Consider the following 27,943-nt stretch of genomic DNA (forward strand, 5'->3'; position numbering starts at 1 on the left):
ACACTCAACAATGCTCAATAAAGCAATATTTTACTCGGGTCAACTTGTTTTTATTATCCTCTTATCTTGCGTTCTAACTTTTCCACTACAGGAATAAAAACGAGTTTTATCGACAATGATTTTTTTTTCTTCAATACGATTAGGCCATTACAACTGGATTTTTTTTTCGTCCAGATTTATCCCTTTGGTAATCAATGTTTTATCAGTTTTCTTCTATTTTTTAATACCCAAAACTGGAGACATGATATTGTCCAAAACCATAAAGTGAGGATGTGGGCCTATAACTTCTTTTTTTTTTTTTTTTTTTTTTTACAAATCATTACGTGTTAAAAGTTTAACGATTGTACTAGAAATAAAACGCATTGGAAGACAGAACTGGAAAGATAGCCTCTCATGTTGCTGTTTAAATCTGCCCAAACGAGTCGCATAAAACGAAGATTTGGTACGACCTAGATAATGTATAGACAGCACATCCGCAACACACGCAGCAGCAACAGGTCTCTTCGGTCAATGACATTCCGGTCTGAAATCAATGGAATCACTTCAACCATAAACTTTATCCGGCTAAACTATGACATTTCTTTTTTCTAAGTTTCCCCCGACACTCTAGTTTGCAAGTTTCGGAAGTGTTAGAAAGGTCCGACTATTAAGCATGACAAGAAGCATAACACACACATACACACAAACACACACACACACACACACACACACACTTACGCACATTAAAAAAACTCTTTTCTCACACACAAACACACACATACATTTGAATAAAATAAGATCACACTTAAACTTGTTAATTCATGAGCATGATTTAACATCGCAGAAAATTAGGAGAAATGACGTGATATGTCAACTAAAGCGATGTAACCTTATGCGAGGTTCATTATGTACAAATATCTCTGGATTGCTTGTACGTATATATGTGTCTGTACGCGTGTGTTTATGTGCCCTAATGAGCAATGACTGAGTGCGTAAGGTGAAAGAAAAAAACAGAACAGAACAAGGAAATACATTCTATAAGATATTATTTGAAAGTACCTTGTTTCTTCCATTTTTTAAATTCCCCTCGCAGTGTATTTTTTATTTTCTTTTTTTTTTCGTATTTATCATTGATTATGACTAAGAAACGAGCCATGTCCAACCAACGAGTGCTGATTTCAATAGCAGCCAGTGTATCTCTTTTCATTGGCATCGGATTTGGCGTTCTTATGGGCTGGTACTCGGGTCCCGATCGGGTGCCGAACTCCTACGACAGGGCACGGAAAGCTCCCGACGAGATGGTCTCGACGGCCCTATTGAACGAGATGAATGAAGAAAGTATCCGAGAGATTTTGCGGTATGCTATCACAGATGTATCCTTTTATGTACATTACATGTTGTTTGTTCAATAAAGCATAAAGGGGATTCGATCCTTTAAACGCACTATTTACCATTTGCAGATGAAACCAATACCCAGCTTTAGTACTTCAAGTTAGATCTAAAATGCGAGTTAGAGATAGAAACAACCCATGAAAAAATTTGAATCAGTATAATCAATGTTAGGTTTTTTTAAATATTCAAAGTGTGAACAATAGTAACTGTTACTATACAAATATTTCTAGGTAGACTAAACCTACTACAGTTATGGTTTAGTGAGAAAAAATAGTGATAACTCCTTATATTTTAGGCTTTATTAATAAGTACAAATATATATATATATATATATATATATATATATACATATATATATATATATATATATATATATATATATGGTAGAATGTTTTGTGATACAACTGGCCTACTTATAATTATGCGTCATATGTGATATATTCATTTTTTTTTTAAATCACTGCTCCAAACAGCCCATTGGTATACAGTACATTCAAGCCCGGGTTTATGCCCGGGTAGTGTGCAGGAAAGCTAAACACACATAAATAAAAAATATAAAGCAGATACACGATAATTATGGTAGTTCGGTCTCTAAATGAATAGAGAAGAAAGCATGTAATCCTTTGGGGATTTGTTGGTATGTTGTTTGCTTGCATTTATGTTGTTGAAAAATACTGTCGTCATTGTTAGAGAAACTTTGTTTAGAGATATGGTTTAATATTGGTTGAGGTGAAAATTCAGCTATTAACTTTGTGCGAGATATTTAGAAACCACTATATAAAATGTTAAGAAGCCTATAATTTCAAAATTAATTCAACGTTCATATGATGAAAATCAGTTTTGAAATGACTAAGATATCCAAAAGCAAAATGAATAAAAGAATCCTAATATAGGTTTTCCCGGTTAATTTCATACTTTTATCATTCAAGTTCCTATTCCGAACATTCAATGAATGAGCAATCATATTCAAAATCCGGTCATTCGATTTCAATGTTGGATCATTCAAATTTACTATTGGAGCATTCAAAATCAGCGATGATAATTCAAATTCATCTCAAGCTGGCGACGGAATCTAGTCGGTCATTCAAATTCGGGAATAGGCAACCAAGTTCAAAATAACTGCATTCAATTTGAAAGAAGTCCTGAATTTAGTAAGTTTGGGGCCGTGGATGTATGTCTTTTTCATTAAGCTTTGAATATATCGGGATTGATGATGAAGATTATTTATTTTGCAATATCTCATTACCATAATGGAGGATGAGAATGAGAAGAGGGACTATTTTTTCCTCTATTTCTCGAGCGGACTGACAGGATAGATTTTACAAAGAATCTAAATAAAATCAGTTGTTTCTCACAAAATTTGTCATAGTAGGCGTTCCCAATTTCTTCTCCTTTGAGACAACAAAGCCTCCATGAACTCGAAGAACTGCAACAACTTTACTAAAAATAATCTTATTCTTCACTTTGTCCTTCATCTTTTCTTCTAGGCAACTCACGAGAAATCCGCATGTTGCGGGAACACCGCAGAACTTTGAATTAGCAAAGGATATTGAGGCCGACTGGAAGGCATACGGTTTTGAAACGACAATGCACACCTACAATGTTCTGTTGTCCTTTCCCTCAACGGAACAAGGCGAAAACAACACGGTATGTACAACCCCTAACTGCGACAGCAACGCCAAATGTAAAAATTTTTAATCCTACGATAACATCTTGAGAAAATCCTAACTGTAAGGACTTTTAATCCTGAATGTGACATTGACCTCAAAGGTTATAACTTTTAGCCATACAATATGATATCCACCTTTTTTTTTTAGAGCGTTAGCGTTTTAACCTTTAATGTAAAACCGACCCTTCATCAATAATAACTATGAAGCCTCAATACAATCTATACCTAAAAATTATTTTGACCTAAATCGTTATGACTTCTACCCTGAGTGTAATATTGACCCAAAATGCAATAACTTTTAACCTAAATAGTTATGATACCGAGTGTAAATGAAATGTAATATAAAAATGCAACCACACTTAGAAATGAAGACAAATAAGCCGATTCATTTACTGCATTAAAATGAGATCGCTAGCACAGGATACAATATATCATGACAGGCTAAAAAAAAAAAAAATGATTATACAAATATCGACTGAGCATAAATGAGCTGCTGGTTTAATAATTGAACAAGGTCATATTTAATGACATTAAAATTGATTCAGTGCCATAGGCATACCACTTTAAATGGTGAAATTTTACTAGTTTTTTTTTCCAGCATTGTAGTTAAATATTTCTTTGCATACTGAAATTGACTCAAATTCAAAGAGCCAACAGAGCTTCTGATCAGGATTTTACGTTAGAAAATTATTCATCTGGCATTGTCAACATAAGAGTGAAATGTAGAAGCAATAGGACATGTAGTACATGAAATAGCATCGAATAAGAACATTTAGCATTTGATCCTCATTTTCATGGCGAAAATGGCGCCTTGTAGTTATTTTATTGAAAGATCGCTTGACAGGGTATAAATGTGTGCAGCATATGGACCGAGGGAGGTATAATAGGGCATGGGTTTCGTCAAGATTGGGAATCAAGTTTTTAGGCCTTTGACCCTAGTTAATCAAGATGGTGTTTGATCAAGAAGTTATTTCAGAAAAAAAAAGTGCTTTCATGATTAGTTCAATTAATTGTTTAGTTTTGGTTGAAACGTAACTTCAGATTTCTAACATTTTTTGTGTGCTTTTGAAATAGCTGAGATACACAGGGTAATCTTAATAAAATGTGGGACCCACCTTTTGTTACGATCGCTTTGCTTTACTCTGTTATTGGATGTCTCAGTCATTCCAAAACCAATTTTCATCAAATTAACTTTCCGCTTCCCCTTAGAATTCTATGCTCTGTACTATTTCATAAGTGGTTTCCTGGTACCTCACAGAAAGTTAAAAGCCCAATCCTCATCTCGACAAAATACTATACCATCCCTTTTGGGTGCATGCAAGGTATAGGGTGTTCCCCAGATTTTTTTAAACCTCTGACCCTGGTTTGATAGCGTTATAGGCTTGCCTCAGTTATCACTTTGAATAAAGATTAAAATACATCGCGATTAGAGACATGAAATCATGCAACTTATTCTAAGTCTATGGGAAACTGAATTCCGATGTCTTTTATTAAAGAAATTCATACTTGAGCGATAATTGAGAGATGCTGTCTTTGACAGAATCTTGGTTCCCCAGTGGCAATTGTGTGTGTGTGTGTGTGTGTGTGTGTGTGTGTGTGTGTTTGTTTTTAGGCCGTATGCAAGTAATCGGAAGAAAAATAGGAGAAAAAGGTTTTACAAAATATACGACACATACTTTGTTATTCTTTTGACTGCATAAAAGTAAAGGTCATGGTGTTGTAAATACATGTCAATGTGCATTTTTGTTAAAATCTTTTATGTATGGTGGCAGACTCAACGCTGGTCTGAATTGCATAAAATTTGTACAAGGTCCAGATATTATCACCGAACGGCACTGGGTGATTTCAAGTTCGGTGCTAGTGCTAGTGCTAGTGCTAGCCCCCGAATAACAGAGTTAAATCGAGCTCCAACACCGACGGTCAGATTAACGAGGCGATACCGATCAAAATTATCGATCACCAGCACTAGGTGTTGGAATCGCAGCACCGCGAGCTCCGCGGGAATTGCGCGACGAAAAAAGTGATGGCGTGTCATTACAGTCAAATACTTAAACATGTAGCTAAAATTGCTTAGTTTTAGACATATAATAAGGAAGATGGATTAAAATGCCACAAATTTCATCACTTCTTCAAAACACAATTATCCTTATTTTACTCATAGGCTCAAATTTATAAAGCCATGTCGATGGTGTTCGTTTACGTTACGTGGGCGACCACTGCATTAGCATAGACTTTGCACGTAAAACGTGCAACTACTTATGGACGTAAATATGAGTCTCGCACTGCAACGCTAACACCAGCACCGAACTTGAAATGACGAAAATGATAATCCCTAGGGGCTAGTGTTAGTCAATGGAGAAAAAGCACGTAAATCGCTAACACAAACGGCGGAGCTCGGTTCAGCAGACGACATTCAACACCGAGCCCAGCACCAGCAACCGGAAATACGTCATAATTTTGAGGTCAACTCCCAACACCGACGTGATTTCAAGTTCAGTTTTATCGCCGGTGCTAATGCTATCTCAGCACTAGCACTAGCACTAGCACCGAACTTGAAATCACCCACTGCCGTGTTTACCAGTCAGCTTTACGAAGAGCGGTTGGACGATATATCAAGGGAGAAGTCGGCCGACATCCTCCCTCCATTCAATGCTTACTCAGCCGCGGGAATCTTCACCGTAAGTTCGTTGTTTAATCTCTGTGTGCCACATACATTTCTAGTACGTATATTAGCATATGCAATTTGTGTTCATTTGACTCGTTGGCGCAGAAAGGGTTAACTACTCACCTGACTGCATCGAACACGAGGATAAAGAATTGCCAGTTCCACTAATGAATGACTTATGAGTCATATCAAATAATCTCTTTTCCAAAAGGAGGTAAATTCTTTTCATAAAATTCTTAACGCATTTATTTTTAGTCGTATACCATATATAATAAACTAGTTAAATCATTAGATTATTTCCAGACAATCAAGAAATCACGCAATAAAAAAACAAATATTCCAAAGGTTAACATCAATCAGAAACCTGTGTGCATGCTTGAATATACTGTGACCCCGCAGTAAGGCCAGGTTGGATAACTTTCCTGGTTCTGTAGCTTTCCAGATAACCCGCATATTACTTGACTATTACCTGCGGAATTTGTAATGTTTATTCCTAAAACAGGAGGAGAATACGAAGAGATGCCAAACCATCTCAGAAAAAAAAAGAGCCAATATTGACAAGAATTGGACAAAATCGAACGAAAAGCCTCTCAGGAACATTTAATAAAGTACAATGTATGTACAAGCTGTTTCATTTATGCGTCTTACGTATTTCTAACGATATCAGAGTCCTTTTTCTAGGAACTGTTTCTTGTGGTTATGCCTTTACGAGCTGAAAAGAAATTGAGCATCACTATAATGATTAAATGTGCGATACCTTTTGCAAAGTGATCAAACTTGGATCAGACTAATATATTGTTTGAACTTGTGACACCTGTAGTTTTCTACCTGAAAGTGAGAAGCAAACGTTTTTTTTTTGTGTGTGTGTGTGTTTTTTAATGGGCGCAACTAACACTACTCTTTTGACGTTCGCGTCGGCATTCCAAACATAATTTTCCTTCCGTATTAAAAGAATAATAGCAGATCATCATTTCACAACAGGGAGACTTGATGTATGTCAACTATGCCAGAGTAGAGGATTTTCAAGAGTTGGAAAGCCTTGGCTACAATTTGACTGGCCGTATTGCAATTGCACGGTATGGCAAGATCTTTCGAGGTGATAAGGTAAATATCTGCTTCATAATCAGTAGGCTATTTTTCCTCCACTGATGATCAGCATAATACTGTATAATATCGTAACGATTAGTTGGGTTGAGGTACTCAGAATATGTACACGCACTCAGTGTTATGGAAAATCTGAACTTTGTCATTCAGATGGTCACAAAATAAAATAAAGTTTACAGGATATGATTTGGGGCTATGGGCAGTAAAGTGGAAGAACAACACTAAGAAAGAACTTTTTTGTGTTTTTTTTTTTTTTAAATAAAATGGCGAGTAAGTACAGGGATATTTTCCATGGATGAATCAGTTCTGTGCACTGATGATTTTGATGGACACGTTAGGAAATGAATCCAGGGCTTTGAGGGTGTGCATGGAGGAAACGGAATGTGGGAGGGAAATAAGAAAGAGGGATGCGAGGAATAGGAGTTGTGTGGCGAATGCAATCATGGTTAAGAAAAAAATCTCTGAGAAGGAAGGAAGGAAGGAAGGTAATGTTCAGTGCAGGAGAAAATGAGACGGAAATTGTTTTTGTGTTGGCTGGTAAGGAAAACAGAAAGTATCTGAGTAAAGAAGATAGTGCCAGGGGAGTTACAGCACGGGTTGGTGGCCGTTGGTCTGAATGAGAAGAAACTCCAGAGGTTTTTGAGAAACGGTTCTGTCGAAAGAAGAAAGGTGCGGCAATTTAACTCTTTATGTGCCATGGTAGAAACCCCCTGTGTGCCACGTTATTCTGAGACACGAAGATAGTCATGCTTAGAGAAAGAATTCTGTTTTTCCAATCTGTATAACTTCGACAAGTTTCTGTTAAGCTGGACATAATAGTGAGCAAAGCTAAAGAGGAATTTTACTTCCATATACAATGTATGACAATTCTATTTTCCATTTTTCTTTTGAATTACCAGTTGCTACATTACTGTAAAGGAATGGCTTTTGCACATAAAATAGTGACAGAAACTTAAAGTGTACATGCAAAATCTAGTTGGGAACACCGCTTGATAGGCATTCACCACGTAGAATGCAAACCGTATGTGAGAGGAACAAAAGCGCGAGAAACGCTTTGATTGTACCGCGGGATTAGCGATTTATAGATCGGTTTTGGCGGCTTTGTTTGTTGAGCAGAATATGCAAAGTTGGCACGCCGTCGACTGAGGCGGACGTGCGAACGTGGCACATAAAGAGAGGAGGGGAAGACAAAGAGAAGAGATTTGAAAAAAGCGAGGATAGATCGAAGAGATAGATGGTGATGTGACGAGGAGGTGATCGAACAATGCATTAGAGAGGAATAAGGAGGCTGACTAATTTGTATTTAGTATAATGTATAGTATTATTACAGCAAATGACGGTTCGATGTACATGTATAAGAACATGAAGAATTGTGCGAAGAAGGTGGTTGTGAAATCTATGAGGAAAGATGGTATGGATGAGTTGGGGAGGTTGGATGATAACCCACACAGAGTTTTATAGGTACAGCGGTATATGAAGTCAATGGAAAAGGATGCAGTAGGTGTTGGAGGAAGGTGTATGAGAGGGAGTGATGGAAGATGGACTGATAGATACAGTGTTTATCTTGTGCTTCGTTGACCTGGAGAAGGCATTTGGTAGGGATCCGAAGAAGGTAGTTGAGTTGGCTCTGAAAAAGAGAGATGTACCAGAGAAAATGGCGAGGGAAGTGATGAGTTTTGTATCCATGATCAGAGACAACAGTTGGCGGTCATCAAGGATGCGTGTTGTCAGCCGTTTGTGGCAACACAATTAATAGAAATCGATTTTGTGACAAAGGATGCAAGGGAAGAATTGCTATTAAATGGAGATGATTACGTCTGCACGAAGAGTGGGAGATGGATTCATGACAGAATTATGTGCAAATGAGAAGACGCTTTTACGGGACTCCAAGACAGACCAAGATTTTGCACTCAGTGCTTAATATCTGAGAAGATAGAAAGCTTTGCGAATTTATCGAAACTTTGGGTTTTGCTACTCAGGGGATATGGAAAATGCAAGCGATGGATGTGAAAGAGCTGTGTCAGCAAGAGCAAGACTTACTTGAATATAGGATTCGGCGAACGCAGAGGTTTTTATGAGGTAAGCTGCTCCTTAAAGATGACAGGAAGGACTTTGAATACTGGAGTTGCTTGAGATCTGCAAAACTGTTTTTACGTGATGTTTTGTGGGAAAAGAGAATGGTAATTTTGAGGAGGAACTGATGGAGGTGCTCCCCAAAGATGTTCATGTCGAAGGAATGAGTAGAACAGCCGACAAGGGCGAATGGAAAGTGGGTGGACGGGTATGGAATGTTTTGAAGAAGGTTGATCGTCACGTACGGAAGGAAGTGCTGGATTTTAGAAAGTGAACAAACCAAGAGCATGAAGATTATCGAAGTAGAATTGACAGAGACGTGTAGAGATAGAGCTTGGAAAGGATTACGCTCCAAATCGAACAAGATAGTGAGCGGGTGTGAAAACGATTGACGTTACAGTAAGGTAAATCCGACCATCCCTATTAGCAGGGAAAAATCCTGGGTCAAGACTAGATGACGATGAAGCCTGGGTATTAATAGTCTGTCTCGGTAGTCATTTTGTATCTAGAAACTATAGATGGCTTCATTCATTTAATGACGTAACAGAAATAATCACATAATGCCCTGCCCCCCCCCCCCCCACACACACCCACACACACACACTCGGGTGGTCATCCATACCGCATGCGCGTTCCCGATTTCATCGCGAAAGGGGTATATTTTCGGGGCTCAGCTCGGGGGGAAAAATCCCCGAAAATTCTTTAAAATAGGGGGTCTTTTATCATTTTTATCATTTCCCCCGAAATATTTCTTATTTAAGGGTAGTTTACAAATCTCCAACATTTTTCAGACATGTCCATCTGTAGAAATCCCAGCCTGGACCCTGAGTGAAGTCCTAAAAGTGCTGAAAGAAGTACATCTTCTCTTCTCTGGTACATTTAGCATGAAAACGTCTCTAAATATATTCCCAGCATGCAAGTGCTGAAATTGTTGACACTCTTTACCTCTGCACTACCTTCATTGAGGGGGGTAATTTCGTTAGTTCCCTTCCAAAAGCATGTGATAGGGAGGCAATTCTGCCGGCCTCCCTTCCAAAACCCTAAAATAGGGGGTAATTTTTGATGGCTCCCCTTCCAAAAGCCTGTGATAGGGGTCAAAATCCTAACCCCATCCCCTCCGAATACTGGGTAGTAGGGGGTATTTCTAGGAATCTGGAACAAGCATACATTGTATGTGTATGGTTGACTGCCTGAGGGAGGGGGGGGGGGGGGCATAATGCATTTCATTTCAGCTTGCATCAGAATGCAACAGAGAAAATTCCAAAGGAACAAATTTGAAACTTTTCCTTTGTCTTGTTGAGCTTTATTCTTGAAGTGGGTTGTATTAATTAGCCGTTTTACAGAATGTTTTGTTTGATGATTTGTCTCAAACATCGTCTTGTGCAGTCAACGTTTTGATATATTATGACGTATCACAAGCCGAAATAAAGTAGAAATAATATTTCCGTTGCTCTTCTTTAAGGCTAAGTTCGCCGCCCAATACGGAGCTCTGGGCTTGATCCTGTACTCCGATCCGGCAGACTACGCCAAGTCGGATGGTCCGATCGAGACGTATCCCAACGGTATCTTCCTTCCAGGTTCGGGGACGCAGCGGGGAAGCTGCATGGATGGCAACGGAGACCCGCTCACGCAGGTCTACCCTTCTGTTGGTGAGGAAGGAATGTGCCATGGATATATTGTATTTTTCAGGTCATGAAATGTTACAATTTTTCACACCTGCATGGGTAAAATTCTAACAAAGGTATTGTAAGCTCAGAACTAAACAAGTACATCTGTATCTAAGATGACTTTCTCACTAGAAAGAGAGGAAACCTCTCCAAACTGTTTACGATAATGTAAAATCATCGGCCTACTTGTTTATGTAATTACGTTTGTGCTTCTCATGGAAGAAAAATGAAGGAACACAAAACTACAGGCCCACTTGTTTATGTAATTATGTTTGTGCTTCTCATTGAAGGAAATGAGTAAAAATTTACCTCTTTATAGAAGTAGGTCATCCTCTCGCATGAATATTTTGAAGTGGATATGTGAAGAGTTTGTTCGCAAAAACCGATAAGTCCATTTTTGAAGATTTTGAAGTATGGTCTCTGTCATAAAGTACAAAATAATACCTTTTAAATGATATATTGGTCACTACATATAAAGGTACATTTTTGAAGTTATGGTCAAAAGAAGCCAAAATTTTCTTATATCCTCTTTATTTTTCTTGACCTTTAATCGCAAATTTCTCCATCTGGCAAATAACATGGACTTAATCTGTTTTTGCGAACAAACTCTTCATGTGGTTCCCTTTCCAGCGAGTGCCTACCGTCTACCCGTGGAGGAGTCTACCATGCTTCCTACGATCCCTATCCACCCAATTGGTTACGATGACGCCGCTCAGCTACTGAGTTTAGCTCGAATGACTGGCTGAACCAGCACACTGTTTTCGCTATCTAAGCAGATTAACCGGCAAACATGACGATGACTGGATAAGAATTGATGTGACAGGCAGCATCACTGACCGTTAGAATCAGAATCCCTGCAGATATATTATGTTGGCCTTTCTGCCAAGAATATGCAAAAAAAAAAAAAAAAAACGAGTGGCCAATGCTCTGTGTGTTGTTGCATTTATAATACGAAACAGGTGCCGGCTATTCTCCACATGAAATTTACAAGGGATTGGAAACATGAAATACATCACTCAAGTCTGAGGGTGAACACTTTTTTTTTTCGTACGGTGATGTGACCCTTTAATGATTGCAGTACACATTTATAGTAAAGTTTAGCTACTCTTTTATTCTTGGAAAAGTAAAAGGATATCGGGTAAACTACAAATTTAGTTTGAAATTCTCTGACAAATCTTTCTGTTCAGGTTGACGTAATATCATTCTCTTGTACGTCGCTATAATGTTGTCGTGTTCCATTGATTATTTGCTGTTTTCTTAACCGTTCTCTCTGCCTTCCCCTCTCTGGTTATACTTTCCTTCTTTTTTTTTTGGCAGTAAAATGGAAGGAGATGAAGTGCCACGTGCTTGGAGAGGCGATCTGAACTTAACCTACAGATACGGTCCTGGCTTCGGCGATACCTTCAAAAACATGTAAGCTGCTTGGAAGTATAGTTCCGTTCAGCTGGAAACAAGAACACACGCACCACCACGCCTTATTATATAGCGGCTTTTCTCTTTGTGCAACTAAGAAATGCGTTTTCATGATTGTTTAAAAGACGCAGCAGGGTATGGATTAATGGAGCTGAAATGTATCCGAACCGGGCCAGCCCAAAGGCTACACCGGTTGCATATTTTCGAGAATCCCTGTAACAAATTGTGCATAAAGATTTATCACTGGCGGAGAATGTGAACTTGAGGCGAAAGTTATACGAACGAGCGTACATTCGAAAGACGTTTTCGCCGACACGTAGTTGTCGGACGTTATTTGCGGTTTCGAATGTATCCGGGCAGAGGGTGCATGAAAACGGATTCAATCAGATGCTCTATGTTTTCCCAGAGTTATGTTAACTACTGCTCATTCATTGTTTTTTCCCCTCGACACACCTCCTGTATCCTGCAGGACGGTGAAAATGGCAGTATACACGAAAAATCAGATGGCGGATATATGGAATGTTATTGGGGTGATAAGAGGAGCAATCGAGCCAGGTATGAATGAGCGTTTCAGAGTTATTATCATAATTGGAATATTCACTCACCTTTTCCTTCGTCCTCAAACTTGAATTTCATCCATTTTATAGGCTGGCGAGATGTTAATGCTTGTCAGTAATTAGTTTTATTATTAACCGAAAATCACACAAATATAACCACGATTTGAAAAAAAAAGTGTCGAAACTGAAAGCAGGAAAATCAACATACATAATATTATGTACTCGGATATACAATGATGTATTCTCTAATGCATTTATACGAAAGTTAACAAATGTACACGCAGTTTAGATGTCTGGAAATGTGTCCCTGACAGTGTACTGCGTGAGGAAATGGTGCTTTTCCAAGTTTTTAGGAGCTTTTTTCTCGGTCTGATAAAGATTTTTTCCCATGTTCACTTTGAGCTTCACGAAAGTGCATTTGGAAACAGTCACCTATAGCATAATTATGAAATTATCATGATTCTTCGGAGTTAACTTTGATAGTCCAATTTCGTAACGGTGTGAAAATCCGTCCATAATGGCTTACTCTCTAAAAAAAAATCGAGTGAAAATATTCACTCTTAAAGGAGTGAATACAAAAAAGAGTGAATTTAGAGTGAAATTGGGGTGAATTTTGAGTGAAAATGTTCATTTTCACTCATTTTGGAGTGACCTCGAGGATCACTCGAAGGTTTTGGAGTAATCCCTGAGGTCACTCTAAAACGAGTGAAAATGAACATTTTCACTCAAAATTCACTCCAATTTCACTCGAAATTCACTCTTTTTTGTGTTCACTCCTTTAAGAGTGAATATTTTCATTCGATTTTTTTTTAGAGAGTACTACGTTGGTATAATAGAGCAAGTTACGTGTATTCCCATAAGCCCACATTGCAATATTCCTTTTTTAAAGTATAACAACAACAAAAAAATCAGCTCGGATTTGGCTTTGTATAGGTTACTCCTTTACAGAACATGCAGTTGCATTTGTTGTTGTTTTTTTTTTTTTTTTTTTGCTTTTTTGAATTGTCATATCTGGAGGATGTCTTCTTTCTAAATTTTGCAAAAACTACAACTGTCATACGAGAGCATAGCAGTCCAAGTGTCTAAGATCATTCTTTTGAAATCGATTTGTCATGCATCAATAAAGCAATAGGTCCATACCAAATTAAATGATTTGAAGAGGTAGATATGCTATATATAATATAGAGATATGTACATACATTATTATGATACACACATACACATACGATAACACACAGGAACGAAAATATACTTTAAGGAGTCTCGTCATGAAATTACATGGGAAAGACACTTAACAAATTTACTTATACAATAAATATAGTGAAATATCAGAGCGACTACGTTAAGTGTTCACGTACATTTGCTATGTACATATTCATATACAATTTTTGAATTAGTTTGTTATTCATAATTTTTGTCTCAAATCCTCAATTCTTCCCATCTTGAAACAGACCGCTATGTTCTGATCGGAAATCATCGGGACGCCTGGGCTTTCGGGGCTATAGATCCTGGCTCGGGGACGGCGGCCATGCTGGAAATCAGCAGGGCTATGTCTGTGCAGATGACGAGTGGTACTCTTTTCATGTTTCATATCATGTTTCCATTAGCTTAGTCGCATTTAACCTGTCTCCATATTAGACACTATAGCAATCAGTCTAATCCTACAACTTGATATAGGTAAGACATCTATCAAAAACACAAACAGTGTTTATTTATCTCCTTGATTGAAATTAATCAAATTATGTCATTGTTTCACGCATGCTTTATATCATACAAATATCCCCATTTTCATTTCTCTTTGTCGGATGATAAATATAAACTGAATTGACTTAAAATGATTTAAATGTTACGCAGCTAATTCTATTACACGTGAGGTCAGCGTCAACATCAGAAAAGTGCATTGAAATGATTAATCTTAATGTCAATGGTCTTCAATCAAACGGAAAGAAAGACAACTCTTGTAATGATTATGATGATTTTGCATATCACGATTCACCAAATTTAAAATTGCATAGTAGAATATTAACCAAAAAAATATTCTGCGACGACGTACTAACAGTAAATCATGTGATAAATCGTCCGATAATAATTATGATAATGTATTGATTAGAAATTAGTAATATTAAAAGTGAGAAATGATTGTAATAACATGAATAAGTTTTTATTTGGCAAGTTAGGAGATGACGGCATGCTACAGAAAAACCTTTCCAACGAAATGAAATGAATGGAATAACTTACGTCTTAAAACCAATAGTTTCAGATGATCATAGCTTGTTATGTATCAGTTTTATGAAGGATGCAGAAAAGAAAGTTGTGTTGTCTTCAACCTTTGTTTCTTTGTTTTCACCACTGGAAACCATATTCCAATTTAGGCTGGCGGCCGCGGCGAAGCATCATGTTTTGTAGCTGGGGAGGTGAAGAGCACGGATTGATTGGATCAACTGAATGGGTCGAGGTGACACTTCTCTCATTTTTAAGTCACTGTACCACAACCACTTGGGGATGAACTTCATTAGTCTTTTGTAAGATGTGACGTTCTTGCAATTATCCTTCCAGTTATCCAGATCCTGAATGCAACGATTGATTTTACATCATATATCGACCTTTCTTTTCTTTCTTTCTTTTTCTACAGGTCACTATTAATAAGCGTATTTGACACACCATTCGTCGTGAACAAGTGAATGCACCTGGAATTTCTTTTTCTTTAATTGTTGATCCATACAATGATTTCAATATATATCACGCATAGTATAGTCGTTTCTTTTATTCTGTTAAATATTCTGTTCTGTTGAAACGACTGAGCCAGATTCTTTTAAGATAACGGGAGGAATTACGTGTCATACTTTTTAAGTCAACTACTTCTGTTTTTTGTGCCACTAAGAGATATATCTGTGTATATTTGAATCGAAAATTACTTTTGAATGGTATGTTAAGTTCATATTTCATTATATGTGACCCTGCACCTCAAAACAAACAAAAAGTCGCCAGACATGAATTTTTAGTTTAGACCATATTCTAAGAGAACAGACTTTAAGCTTTAAGATGATGCATAACTTAAGTCAAATGGACTCTCCTAACCTATTTAAATATTGGAAAGAAAGCACAAACTCTGGAAAAGTGTGAACTGAGAAAAGAGGCTCTGAAGTATAGTGTCTATTCAAACGCTTCATCTTTACCAAACCGTGCTGGCTGTGCGATGAATGGGACAAAAAAAAAAAAAAACAGGAAGTAAACCACCAGAGTACCACAATGAAGGGATTATCAGATTAAACTGAAATTCTGTCCATAATTAATGCCAACTTTCAAAGCAGTAGCACTATCCTTTCAAAAGTTATTAGACTTGAAAATGAAGAGTGTGGACAAGATTTTTCAGAAATGAAAAGGGGATTCTAAGAACACACCTAATCACACTATTCTATCAAAAATGTTCGAGATAAACTGCTAAAAAACACACACTTTCCTGCCCGTTTTATGATACCAAATTTTAGCATAATGTAAAAGAAGACCCGCACTTTCAGAAAAAATGAAAAAGTCAAGTTCGGCTAGGTTGACCCATTTCACTTATTTTCAGTCCTCACGCAAAATCAGTGTGTGCGACTTTACAATATGTTCGTTTTGAGGTGCACGGTCACATATGCATATAATAATAACCTACGTTGTTCAATATATCATAACAGGAATTTGCAAAGATACTCGGAGTTCGGGCCGTAGCGTATCTTAATTTAGATAGTGCAATTTCTGGTGAGTTGCAATTCAGATGAGGTTTGAATTTCGTTCTCAGTAAATCTCGAAATGTAATACATACATTATACAATCAAACTATGTCTATCTATCTATCTATCTATCTATCTCTTTTTCTCTCTCCCTCCCCCTCTCTCCATGTGTGTGTATGTGTGTGTATGCGTGTGTTTGTGAGTGAGTGTTGTGTGAGTATATGTGTGCGTTTGTGTCATCACCTCGAAAGCTTTAATAAGACTAAGAACATTGATATTCTCATTATTACATCATCAGTTATACTTTTACACCTTTCCAAGCATCCAACTTGTGTCCCAGTAACATTCATTAAAAATAACTATGTAATTAAAGGACAAGTTCACCTTCATAAACATAAGGATTGAGAAAATGCAACAATATTAGTAGAACACATCAGTGAAAGTTTGAGGAAAATTGGACAATCGATGCAAAAGTTATGAATTTTTTAAATTTTTGTGTTGGAACCGCTGGATGAGGAGACTACTACAGCTTGTGAGTCATATGCGTACAACAGTATAAAGAAAATATAAAAGAAAATTCAACATATTTTCATTTTTTTCGCATAATAAAAGAGCAATTGACTTGCCTCTTTCTAAAGGCAGGGGGAATAATATTACCCATAACATTTATCGGTAACGAGTCAGGGGAATGTGTACTTTTTTCAAAAGATGGAATTTTGTGAAATTCTCTTTATATTTTCCTTATATTGTTGTACGCATGTGACATCTAAGTTATTCATACACTGCAGTAGTCTTCTCATCCAGCGGGTACTGCAAAAAAACTTCAAAAATTCATAACTTTTGAACGGATTGTCTGATTTTCCTCAAACTTTCAATGATGTGTGCTACTAATATTGCTACATTCTCTCAATCCTTATGTTTATGAAGGTGAACTTGTCCTTTAATATCACAAAACACTGTAACAAGATAAGAGCGGAAAAAAACGCACATTTCAGAATTTCAAGACAGTGTAAATTATAAAATCAATTTCCAATCACGATTTTATTGAAATTTGAATTACAAACTAATATAAACTAAAAAATAAAGTTAATTCCGGCGCCCCTATCAGCACACTGAAAAAATGAACGAATTATCTTCCCTTTCATTTATTAGTATTTTCTCTTAAGGATTTGAAACGATGTTTTTCCTCTAGGTACTTACGTCCCAGATATTGGAGCCACACCCAATTTGAACACAATCATTTACGACGCAGCCAAAAAGGTAATCACTATGATAATTATATGCTATGTGATCAGATAATCATGATACATAAACTATTGCTTTGATCTTATTAGTTGATAAATGCAGATAGTCATATCAACTTTTAACACTGTTTACGGAAAGCATTCACACTAATGGGAAAGAACAAACCTTTACAAAATGAAACACTTGGCGTAAACTTTCTGGAAATACGTCATATTCTATTCATGCGTGTTAATGGCATACCATTCAATGCTTTCAAGTAAATTGAGCTTGGAAAACAATGGCCCCTCACCGGTCAAATCTAGCAAGACTTGCAAAAGCTTTGCATTTCCAATTACCTTAAGTTACGATATAAAGGAAATTATCTAAAATTTACTGTTGATTCATCTGTGTGTACCTTCGGATAGACAGACAACAAATAAATGAAAGCAAGAGAGTAATGCTCAAAGTGTTGATAAGGCATATAACTCTGATTATGATATTGCACCTAGATCCCTAACCCGGATCCGACACATGAAAATGGGGAAGAAACTCTCTACGATACGTAGAAGGCCCGGCAGAGACCCACCGTCCCGGCTGAAGAAGATCCAACGTAAATCGAAAATCACTGCTTGACTATACGGTGCACTGAAAGCTCGGCATCTTACGCGCACTGGTCCATGAGACTGATGTAGCATAGACTTATCATAGAGCGTTTTCGTGTAGAATTCATTTCCATCAGATAAACAAAATTCATCTCATAATACAAACATTAACAAACATCAACAAATTGTGTTGTACTGGGTATTTGATTATGTTCATATCACATGTTTTTTTTTTTTGTTTCATTTTAGAACACTCCACTCCATATACCAGATGTAAAAAAAAAATAAATCTGCAACTTAAGATGAGAAAGCAGGAGGTCAAACAACAAACTAATGCTACATGTTGGAAACAGGAATATTTACCACTGCCAGAGACAAAGAAGAGAGGGAGACAGAGAGGGGGAGATGCTACATGAACAATTTGATATTTTGTTCTCTCCTCAAATGTTTTAGAGGAGTCGTTAAAGGTTAATGCCCTTATTTGCAAAAGCTCTCTGTCATTGGTCAGATTGATAGAAAAGAGGGAGGATGTGTATGCCCTGTTTAGTTACTGTAAAGTTGACTACTGTTTACTCCAATAGTCTTTACAAAAATCAAATGGAACTACACCCTAAGCGACACGCCTTTGAAATTAAGGATCTATTTTGTATCCTGGAAAGATTGCTGAAATGATGCATCATTGAAGGAGTATACTAATAACGTAACATTATATGTTGTAAAATCTTTAAAATTCCAGTGAAATAAGGGAGAAACCTGACAATATTTGGTTTGTTTTCTTTCTCTCAATGCAGAATTGTCACCCTTGGGTCGGGCTCGGACTTCCGACCATTTTTACAGATTGCGGGGATTTCCGTCATCGATTTCGTGTACACATACGACAACGTAAGGCAATTCATTATGTTTAAAACTTGCTGCTCTGCACTTTTTAGAACATGTTCACCTTCATCAGTGGCGGATCCAGAGGGGGTCGCAACCGGCGCACGCCCCCCCCCCTTTATTTTTCGTTAAAAACAAAAGAAATAAAAATAAAAAAATGAAACAAAACCCGGAAATGGCACCAGAAATATTAGTCACGCCCCCCCCCCCCCCCTTAACAGAATTCCTGGATCCGCCCCTGTTCATAAACATGTTGATCGGGTGAATGGAGCAATATTAGTAGAACACATTAGTGAGAGTTTAAGGAAATTCAGACAATCCGTTCAAAAGTTATACATTTTGGAAGTTCTGCTCAGTCACTGCTGGATTAGAAGACTACCACACATGGTAAGACCTGTCATGTAGAACGACATAAAGAAAATATGAATAAAATTCAACATGCTTTCATTTTTCTCGCAGAATGAAAGAACACTTGACATTCCTCTTTCAGAAGGTAGAGAAAATAATATTACCCTTAACATACGTCAGTGACAAGTCGATGAAATGTGCACTTTTTAAAAAGAAATAAAATTTTGTGAAATTCTCGGTACATTTCCCGTATAACGTTGTACGCATATGACATCATACACTGAAGTAGTCTTATCATCCAGCAGTGACTGCGCAAATGCTTGAAAAAAATAAATTTCGAACAGATTGTCCGATTTTCCCCAAAACTTTCAATGATGAGTTCTACTAATATTGCAGCATTCACTCAATCCAAATGTATATGAAGGTGGACTCGTCCTTTTTAATGTTATCGTATTTTACGAAGTGGCTTTGGTATTTTGCTGGTGGTGATGGGGGGGGGGGGTGCTGATGACAGAAGGGAACCCCTTTAATTCTTTATTTCATCTATATATTTTTTTGCTTTCTCTTAACCACTTACCAAAGCGTGGGTTTTGGCACCACGTATCCTCCCCTTCATGAGTACATCTTTTAACATTTCCTATTACCGCCATCAAAATCGGCAACTGTTGATTATGATGGCGGTTTCATGGATTTTTTAGTTGTTTCTGACAAATTAGTCACATGATTGCAGGAAAATATTACTCGTTTTAAAGGCATACAGGTCACAGTAATCATCATTGCTTTTGCACTTCGTCAAATAAGATTAAATGTGACCGTGCACCTCAAAACGAACATAAAGTCGCACACACTGATTTTTTTTTTCATTTTTCATTCATTTTTTATTTCATTTCCGGCCAAACCATATAATATTCGATTGCATATACACAAAGTCAGTACAAAGTAACTTTTACATGTCCAAATGAAATTTAAATACACGTCATTTGTTTACATGAAACAAAAACATATTTTGGTAGAAGAAGTACAAGGACAAAATGTGACTGAATCATAACAAAGAAAAGGTCGGAAATGGAGGGGACTGCTAAAAAGCCAAGCTTGTAGAATGCAGTCCCCTCAGAGTCGCTTTATAATAGTAATACACGAGACATTTTAACATAATCCACGGGAACCAGAACACAAAACGAGTACGCACTCAAACGCACACACATATAACACAGTAACAAAGCAGCTCTCTTACATACACGTGGAAAGGATAAAAAGGAGATAGAAAGGCACAGGAAGACAGAGGGACAGGACAGGGACAGGAAGATTTTGCGTGAGGACTGAAAATAAGTGAAATGGCTCAACCTAGCCGAACTTGACTTTTTCATATTTTCTGAAAAAGCGGGTCTTCTTTTACATTATGCTAAAATTGGGTATCATAAAAGGAAAGTGTGTTTTTTACAGTTTATCTCGAACATTTTTGGTAGAATAGTGTGATAAGGTGTGTCTTTAGAATCCCTTTTTCATTTCTGAGAAACCTTGTCCACACTCTTCACTTTCAACTCTACTAACTTTTGAAAGGATAGTGCTACTGCTTTGAAAGTTAGCATTAATTATGGACAGAATGTGTTAATGAGGCATGTTTAATTTCAGTTTAATCTGATAATCCCATCATTGTTGTTACTCTGGTGGTTTACTTCCTGTTTTTTGTCCCATTCATCGCACAGCCAGCACGGTTTGGTAAAGATTAAGCGCTTGAATAGACACTGTACTTCAGAGCCTCTTTTCTCAGTTCACACTTTTCCTGAGTTTGTGCTTTCTTTCCAATATTTAGATAGTTTAGGAGAGTCCATTTGATTGAGTTATACATCATTTTAAAGCTTAAAGTCTGCTCTTTCAGAATACGGTCTTAACTAAAAATTCATATCTGGCGACTTTTTGTTTGTTTTGTACATTGTATTTCTTGAACTCAATCATGCATCCGATGTATGTCACGTTGTTTGAAAAAAGCTTTTTGGATGATTGTGTTTATGTTAGAAAAAAAGTGTATTAATACAATTAAAATAGAAGCAAAATGTTATCAACGCGAATGCATTTAAATAGAAACTGAAAAAAGGCCACATCACACGCGTGATGTAATATTAGAGGCAAAGAAATATTAAATGTTGGTAGACTATTTATGGAGAATATGAATTTTGTTTATTATGTTAGAGATACTAAAGATAATGTAGAAAATAACCGTTTATCCCATTATTTTATTTTTTGTTGGGGGGAAGGCTTAACGTCTAAGGAGGAGCAGAAAAGAAAACGCTGTTATGAGAGAAACTTTATGAACTTACACTTTTTCATCCTCTCAAGCGAAAACTATTTTTTACACTCTAAGAAAAGGACAAAAATATGAATGTCCACCAGCAGCAGTTAACCGCAAAGACACAATAAACCAACAACAACTATCAATGCGGCTGACAGCAGAACCGTCGTTGTGACTGCAAAAACTATTTTTTTTTTGTATTAGAGGTACGAAATATTTACAAAGTCAGTTCGGTTGAGCGTGAAGACACACCATTGCACCATTACAAAGTCACTGGAGATACTAGCGTTATTCCTCCTGTACCTAGATTCTCCGTTCTTCTGCTCTCGTTCTTCATTCTGTTTTTCTTCTTTTCAAGTTCCTCATTCTTACTCGTATATTTCTTGGGCTTGCTACGTAGGTGAAAACCCCTATTGCCTCATATCCGACATATCACTCGGTGTACGAGACGTTTTACCTCGTGGATGAACTCTACACGAACGCCTTCAAGTACATCCTCGCGGCAGGCCGTCTTTACGCCGAGATCCTCCGGAGGCTAGCCGACGACATCGTCCTGCCGTTGGACGTGGTCGGCTATGCCACCGCCGTTGAGGGTTACTGGGCGAGCCTTCGTGATGGCGACATCGGGAGTGAGATGGCCGCTGGAGGAATAAGCTTCGGTAAGCAGCTGTCAGAGAATAGAATGCTAACAGGGGCGGGAGGGTGGGGGGGGGGGGTGTGCCACTTCAAGCTCACACGCGAGCGAAGAGCTACAAACCTGCCTGGCTTGGCCACCAGTACCCATCAAACCACAAAGAAAAAGAAAACCGAAACACAACAGTTTTACCCTCAGAAAGGCAAGAAAGTAAAGAAAAAGGAAAGACAACCCATTCCGTCTGATATTTTTTTTAATTTTTTATTTTGATAGCTCCAGGGCTTTTTCCTTTATAGTTATATGAAGAATATGAATGCAAAAAACATTATCTGGTCGTTTAATCCAACACAAACAATATATGGTTGTTGTTTTTTCACGACAATGCACTGGTTACTGAAAATACATTTGTCTAATGAAAGAGCACGTCTAAATTATTTGGTGGTCCATAACTTTAAAGTGTATATACACACACACATATATATATATATATATACATATATATATATATATATATATATATACATATATATATATATATTATATACAATACATTATATATATATATGTTTATGCATATATTATGTATATATATATGCATATTATATGTATATATATATATAGGCCTATATATATATGTACATGTATATATAAATAATAGGAGACAAATAGATATATAATATGTGTATTATATCATAAACAAAAATAAGAACACCACAAATTCAATGACATTGCTCAGTTTGAGGGTTCGTAATGGGTATAGTGATGATATATGCCAATGATATAATTGGATTTACTCGATTATCTTACCAAATCGTAGATTATATGGATTCTGCGATTTCAAACTTCAGCTCTGCCGCCGAGAAATTCAACACACGGTTAGAACAATATTATTGGATACAAATGAGTGAGTACTATATGCATTCCGTGTTTTTGTTTGTTTGTTTTTTGTGGAATGATAACCAAGGTTTAAGTTATTACTTCTCTTCTTTTTTTTTTAAATCAGGACACAAAGAGTGCATGACATTAATATATTTTGGACTTCAATTTCGAACAGATAAGCTAATAATCATCTCCGATTTACACAGACATCAAATTGTGGCACTTTCTTACGTATAATCTTAACTTTAATATGACAAGCTTTCCCTTCAGTACGATTTCAACGAGAACAAAAACAGCAGATGATTTCCCTGATGTAATCAAACCTCCTCGTCATTACAAATTGTCACAGGACAAGGAAAATTGTAACAAATATTCAATAATTAAACTGATGGCACTCTTGAATGCAAACACCCAGGATTTGTGAGCTTAAGTATGAGTGAATCCCCCCCCCCCCAAAAAAAAAAAATGTATATTGTGATATCAATGTATTTAGATAATAAAGGGTTAGATACTTTTATCAATTTTCACCTTTGTATTTCATTCAGGTTGTCCTTAAATACATATTTGGGTAGCTAAACCGAGCATCGGAATTTATATAATCAGTAACGATACTTTTTATCTCTTTATATTCTAATGGTGACTGAGTAGGCTTCTTTTATTGTGCTTATAATTTTTGACCATTCTTTTATGTGGTTCATTTTACTAACCCGAGGTTCACATTTACCCAAAAGGAAATTATTTGTGGAAGTACGTTGCCAGCTGCCTCAGAACATATCTCAGAGAACTGAATGTTTGGAGTGTTATAATGTGTTCCCTCTGTCAGCATATTGGCTGTTAGGAAAATAAACGATCAACTGATGTATCTGGAGAGATCATTCATCGATCCCATGGGCCTCACAGGACGACCAACTACCAAGTACGTCAGATCTCAAATAGCATCATAGCTAGCATGATCGCCCCACACGCATATATATATATATATATATATATATATATAATATGCATACCCACACATCCTACTTTTGATCCTTAATATTTATATATATATATATATATATATATATATATATATAATAATAATAATAATAATAATAAAAGCACAACAACGTATCAGATGTCTTTTTTCATCTCCCTTTGAAAATAACTTTGACAGATGTGTTCGTGTCAGTTTCTAATTGCTAAACCGGATCTATGACTTCCTGTCCATATCGCCAGGCACGTGGTGTTCGCACCCAGCAGCAAAAACGCGTACGCCGGAGAGAAGTTTGCCGCCATCGTTGACGCCATGTTTGACATCGCTAACAACCCCGATCCTAAGAAGTGGGACCTAGTCGAGAAAGAACTTTCGATCGTGACCTACCTCGTGCAGTCAGCCGCCAACTTGCTGGAGCCGGATGCGAGAGTCTGTTAATTTCAGTTCGTTTTGCATATGTTCATTTCTCTGTTTCTTCACTTTGACTATTCAGCCCGTGTAAGAGTACAGGTGCAGAGTGCTTTAAAGGAAGCCCCAGTAAAGACCGATATTTCTACTATACACTGCTATATGAAATAATTGATGAAAGCAACCACGGATCAACACTTTAAGTCTCCTCCGAAGGGCTCTGGGAGGATGATAAAGTGGCAATCTTTTGTAAATACTGTTGGCCGGTACAATATAGTGCTAACCCACACTTTTGTTAAAAAGTTACAAATAAAAGTGAGTTACATGCATTTACACCGTCCTGAATCACTTCTCTATAATCCATAAAAATATCATCTTGAAATGTAATCAATAAGCGGGTCAATTGATGCAGGCACCTTTTTGCCCCCCCCCCCCCCCAAAAAAAAAACAAAACAAAAAACAAAACAAAATGATAATAACAATCACGTCTTATAAGCAGGAATATAGTGCTAAGCCACATTTTTCAAGATGACGACCACCATGGCAGTAGATAGAAGGGTGTCTGTAAAAGACCTAAAAAAACGACAGTGAGCAGAATTTTTCATCTAAAAAATGAGCAATTCTCATTCATCATATAACCCGTACTCTTCTGGAAGTTATGAAAGTGGAGATGAGATAAACATTAATGAATCTTGAGGCATTTAATGCGCAATTTTTTTTAATTTTTTTTTACTGTTGGGTTCAACATTATTTTCATGCTAATTCTTCAGATCATGACATTTTCGCCAGTTTCTTTACTTTTACAATCTTTGGTTTAAGGAGCATTTTAGCATTGTGCCTTATGACCACCAAGAATATTAGGCAACGTTGATAGTCTTCACCAGCACCTTAAAAGTTTCATGAGTGGGTTTAATAGCATTTTATTCATGCTGACATATCGCTTCAAAAGGAAAGCTTCCTTAGAATTGATTGGTAGTCAAATGATTGATGAAACATATTGGAAATATAGATTTTCATTTGTTATGTGTGATTTCATTGTCGAAATGGCTTATTGTAATGAGAGCATTGTCTCTAAATGTTTTCTTTCTGCTATAAGTGTGATCTGAAAACGTTCATATGGGCAAAGATAAATGTACGGATAGCTGAATATTTGGACGTGTGCCATTTCTCTCAGTGAATCTTATACAGGATTAGATTAGTAGTGGAACAAAATTTGAAATGGAGTATCTGAATATAAGAACGACCCAAGTCCCTGGAAGACCATTTCGTGTAAACTTAAAAAAGCTTCATATCTTTTTCTATTTGTCCAATGATATTCTATTAAACTGTGATGGGAAGGCAACATTATATATACAAATTAGAACATAATTACATATCATAATGACAATCAACATTTACATTAATTGTGGAGAGGCCATTGTGTGTGATGGACTTGGGTCGTTCTTTGAATCATATACATGATATTCTGCTGTAGAGAAGAGAGAAGGACGAGAGAGAGCCCTATAATATGAATGTAAGAATGACCCAAGTCCTTCATTCTTACATTCATATAAGATTTAACTCACTCATTTCAGGCACTTCCAGGGGTAATTAGGTTTTATCATTTATACACAAGATGAGTCCATGCATAAGCTACAATTTCCCATGTCAATGTGAATTTGGCCAAAAATTGGACTTTGGTCGTTCTTATATTCAGGTCATCAATTGCCATCAATATATTTGTAACTATATCTTTTTTTAATTAAATGCCATTTTCTATTTCCACAACCATATTTTCGGGGATTAGCTACTGACAGCAGAAAATGGACGAAAAAAAAATTCTAAAGCAATCCCCGCCGCTGTCAATGCAGCAGTGCTTCCAAATAGTTTCTTACATGACAGAGACACATATACTTAGGCCCCTATATGTTAAACATCCTGGAAAGGATGTTACCTTTAAAACATAAATTCACATGTTATTTTTCAAATCTGAATGAAATATAAAGCAGTCATATAAAAGTCAAAGTTCCACATTGTGGATAGCTCTGCGGTTTCTCAGTGTAATTCAATAAACGTTGAAAGCAATCAAAGCGGAATTTTAAGCATGAATTCTGAGAGTAGTTGATTTTGCTTGATTTTGAGTCAATAGCTCCCTTTATTCCGCTACTGAATTTACCCTAAAAACTCAGCATATATGATGCATTTCTATGAAGATATTTCCATTATGGAGCTAAACATGTCTTTGCTGTATTCTGTTTTTCAAATTTCAGAATTGTTCATCACATACTTGTTTTTCAGATTTACTCTAAAAAAGAAAGTTCCCTTAAAATCAATTTGGAGTTTTGAGATAAATGAAACTATGAAAAGCATAGATTTTTTTCTAATTTTTCATTTATGATTTTGTCATCTTAGCAGTTTTGACAAAGGAACACATTTATTGTTCCTAACCCATCTTTATGATCCAAATGTGTTTTATGATAGTGCATATGGGCACAATTTACTTATACATACCAACTTACATTGTCAATTACCATCTACTCTTTTTTTTTTCTTTTTTTTGGGGGGGGGGGGGTCTTCTACAGCAAATAATTCCTTGAAGAATTCAAAGTTTACTGGATGAAAATTGTTTCTTTTTTTAAATAACTGAGATGTCCTAAACAAAGCGATCCTAATGAAAAGTGGGACCTACTTTTTATTAGGATCACTTTGTTTTTCCTTTGTTATTGGAAATATCAGCTATCTCAAAACCTATTTTCATCAAATAAACATTTACTTTTAGAATTTATTTTGAATTGAATAGAATTTAATTTCCTCTTAGCATTGTTTGAAATGCAAAATTTCATTGAGTGGTTACTAAATATCCAGCAAAAAAAAAAAAACAAAAAAAAAAACAAAGCTGAATCCTTACCTCATTCTAAACTGTCCTATCCCTTTAAGTTGTTCCTTTGTTTTAACTTGAAATAAAGCAATTTATATAGACAGGATTCAAACTCTACGAATACTGTTATTTTACTGTTCATTGGCTTTCAACAGGTACTGGTTTCATTCTCTCTTTGATTTCCTTCACTTTTGTTCACATCCAATTAGGCCCTACTTCAATCGTTACGTCATTAGCATATTTTTTTAATACTTTAGCTAGTATTTGACCATCGCAGATGGCTACCGCCTGTCAAGTGTTTAGAATAGTCATTTAGCTGATAAACTCAATAATGATTCAAGTCAATATGATTGGTACTCAAATCAATGTTAGATTATGAATTCGGGTTTGGTCCTTAAGAAACGTAATGGTCACTAAAAATACGGGCGGTATGAATAATCAAATACATCCAACTATGAGAAAGACCGGAATACGGTCCTGTAGTGCAATAGGTCCTTACTCATTTTGTATCATTTTACGATAGCAGAATTCATTAGTGATTTGTTTAAATAAATTCTGCTACTTTTTTTAGGATAGATCCCTCATGGATCTATCCTCGGACCCCTACTTTTTAAATTTAC

General features: G+C 36.6%; 1 protein-coding gene across 1 annotated transcript; it reads left to right on the plus strand.

Annotated features, from left to right (window-relative positions):
• Nucleotides 1–1,133: 1,133 nt before the first annotated feature.
• On the plus strand, nucleotides 1,134–24,496 carry LOC139743325 (glutamate carboxypeptidase 2-like). The gene is made up of 18 exons (XM_071653814.1): nucleotides 1,134–1,336; nucleotides 2,859–3,022; nucleotides 5,579–5,718; nucleotides 6,687–6,809; nucleotides 10,345–10,531; nucleotides 11,180–11,270; nucleotides 11,864–11,962; nucleotides 12,432–12,517; nucleotides 13,971–14,090; nucleotides 14,892–14,974; nucleotides 16,197–16,260; nucleotides 17,425–17,492; nucleotides 17,966–18,018; nucleotides 18,850–18,940; nucleotides 21,973–22,231; nucleotides 23,024–23,114; nucleotides 23,909–24,001; nucleotides 24,301–24,496. The coding sequence occupies exons 1-18, from the start codon at nucleotides 1,134–1,136 to the stop codon at nucleotides 24,494–24,496; spliced, it is 2,211 nt and encodes a 736-aa protein (XP_071509915.1).
• The last annotated feature ends 3,447 nt before the right edge of the window (nucleotides 24,497–27,943 follow it).

This window comes from Diadema antillarum, unplaced genomic scaffold (genome assembly GCF_040938485.1).
Source record: "Diadema antillarum isolate AM-2024a unplaced genomic scaffold, OU_Dant_1.0 seq00001069_RagTag, whole genome shotgun sequence".
In the NCBI taxonomy this organism is placed as follows: Eukaryota; Metazoa; Echinodermata; class Echinoidea; order Diadematoida; family Diadematidae; genus Diadema; species Diadema antillarum.